General features: G+C 48.0%; 1 protein-coding gene across 1 annotated transcript; it reads right to left on the reverse strand.

Moving 5' to 3' along the window:
- Positions 1-950: 950 nt before the first annotated feature.
- On the reverse strand, positions 951-2,494 carry tpbg (trophoblast glycoprotein). The gene has a single exon (XM_028572535.1). It carries the CDS (start codon positions 2,166-2,168, stop codon positions 1,029-1,031), a length of 1,140 nt encoding a protein of 379 aa, XP_028428336.1. The 5' UTR covers positions 2,169-2,494; the 3' UTR covers positions 951-1,028.
- Positions 2,495-2,500: the final 6 nt, after the last annotated feature.

The following is a 2,500-nucleotide window of genomic DNA, read 5'->3' on the forward strand; positions in this document are numbered from 1 at the left end:
TAGAAAGAAGTTGGATGTGAAACCTGGCCACTGGCTGCAGCTCACAGTCATTTTTGGGGGGGAATTTGCCGCAGGGCGAGGATTTTGATCAGATTCACAGCAGGAAGCAAATTGGATGGGAGATAGAAATTTGCTGCTGTCATCCCCTATAGACCTACAGATTGAAGCCCATTTAAAGTCAGACAGTATGCCCTCCATTCAACTTCTCAATTTGTCTTTATTTCCTGGTGCAGCAACCCAGTCGTTAACGAAAAAAAAACGTTGAGATACTACAGTACCTAAACTGACTTTTCCCACATAGTGGTTGACAACTGGATTAAGATTTAGCTTTTGTCATTGGTTTCATGCTAGCTGTGGCACTGCCTCAGGAATGGTGGCTCTCCTGTGTATCACACTCGTCAGTCGTAGGATTAAAAGATCCTCAGTCGAGACAGATACCAGCAATCAGAGGCATTTTATTCAGCCGAATAGCTTCACAGAAAAGAAAAGAAAAAAAGAGCAATTACATCCACCTACTAATATCCAAAAACTATGCATTGTGCACTATAACTATTCAAGAGGCATATCGTATATCACAAATTCACATGTTAAAAAGAACAAACTCATTACAACGAGCATTTCTCTGTAGCAGAGGCATAATGACAAGGATGCAATGACCAGCAAAGTGTGTTTTTGTTCTCTTTCACTTAAAAGTCAATGTACTCCATACGTTTATTCTTTAGGAAAAGTAAAAATAGAACATATCACTCTTTGCAACTCTCCACAAAAAAAAAAAAATTATTCATTGTCCATGCAATGTTACACGGAGGAAACGCAATTGACATCACAGCTGCCGGGTACTTGTATTGGACATGCGGCAGTGGTTAAATGGAGGTTGTGAGAGGGGTTAATTAGGAGCCATGACGGATGGGAAATCTGAATAGCATCCTGTGGGGTGGGGGGTGGGTGGGAAGACTTTCATGCAAAATCTAACAGTATAAGTCATTTAATATCTCACTGCGGGGTGCCAGACAGTGTCCCGTCCTCGCTCACACATCCGAATTGATGCTCAGGTTGGCCAGACGTGGGTCAGAGTTTAACTCGTACCTGTAATGGTACCCCTCCATGTGGTCCCTACAAGCATCCCGGATGTTGTAAATCCACCGCTTGATGCCTTTTCTGTTCAGGTAGAGCACCAGCAGGAATATGACACCAATCAGGGCCAGCACCAGACCAAGGAAAACATACGAAGTCTCCAGCACGCCTTTCATGTCGCCTGAACACTTCAGCTGGGACTGGTCTACTTGCAGGAGTGGCTGGCGCCTCAGGGCCTCTGGGTCTTCACAGGTCAGGTTCTGCAGGTCAACGACCTGAGTGGAGTTTTTCAGCCACAGGAGCATGTCGTCCATGAAGCAGTCGCAGCGCCAGGGGTTCCCCGCCAGCCAGATGCGGAGTGCAGGCTTGAGGCTGAACTCTGCCAGGGTGGAGGTGGCCAGGTCCCTCAGGCTGTTGTCCCTCAGGTCAAGGTGTTGCAGCGGCGGCCCCCTCAGCGTCCCGTTCTGGATGGAGATGATGGAGCTGTTCTGCAGGCTGAGGCTGACCAGGTTGGAGAGGCTGGTGAATAGGTTGTCTGGAAGAATCACCAGGTTATTGTTGGACAGGTCCAAGACTTTCAGCTGGAGGAGGTTTCCACTCTGAAGAACGCACAGGACCACATCCATGAAGGAATGATTGTGGAAAGACCTACTGAGGTCCAGGTGCTGCACTTTATTCTCAGCAGGGAAAGCTCTTTCGCTGAAATTCTGGATTCTGTTGTTGCTCAGGTCCAGCCGCTCAAGGTTTGGCAAGTTGTCAAATACCATAGCGTCCACAGACTCCACGTCATTCCCACTGAGATAGAGTTCTGACAACAGTTGCAGGCGGATTGGGAAAGAGTCCACACTGATCCGGGAAATGTTGTTTCCAGTGACGAATAGTATTTTGGTATTGACCGGTAGAGACTGCGGAATCGCGTCCAAGCCCAGGTCTTGGCATTTCACAGTTTGTGAGACACAAGAGCATTTTTCCGGACAGCCGTGACAGGACAGTACAGCCGCGAGCAGGAAAAGAAACCGCAACATTCCGGACATGTCTGTTCTCGCTCGCATTTCTCCGCGGTCACATCCGCACGACGTGTTCAACAGGCGCATATTGGATTGTGCAAATCTGTCTGCGCAGAACGTGCGTAAAGATTACTTTACAACAATCCGACCCACTCACCGTCTTCTTCTTCCTCTTCTTCTTGAACAAGGGAAAGTTTTTCCGACTGTGTTTCCCGCCTTTGTCTTTTCGAAAACTGCTCCCAGTGCCAACTCAGACTCCATAGAACTACCCCCAGACCATCCTGGTGTAGGTGAACTCTACGTTTCCATGAGGATAAAGGGGATGCGGACGAAGCTCGCAAACTTCGAGGTTTCCCTCTTCTTGATTGTCTTCCAAACCTCAGGCTTTACGGAATGGTTTCCAGTCCCAGTGTTGTGTC

This window comes from Perca flavescens, unplaced genomic scaffold, assembly GCF_004354835.1.
Source record: "Perca flavescens isolate YP-PL-M2 unplaced genomic scaffold, PFLA_1.0 EPR50_1.1_unplaced_scaf_113, whole genome shotgun sequence".
Taxonomy (NCBI): Eukaryota; Metazoa; Chordata; class Actinopteri; order Perciformes; family Percidae; genus Perca; species Perca flavescens.

What these genes read in the sequence shown, in the direction of transcription:
- tpbg (XM_028572535.1), bottom strand. Translation starts at nt 2,168, where the DNA reads ATGCGCCTGTTGAACACGTCGTGCGGATGTGACCGCGGAGAAATGCGA.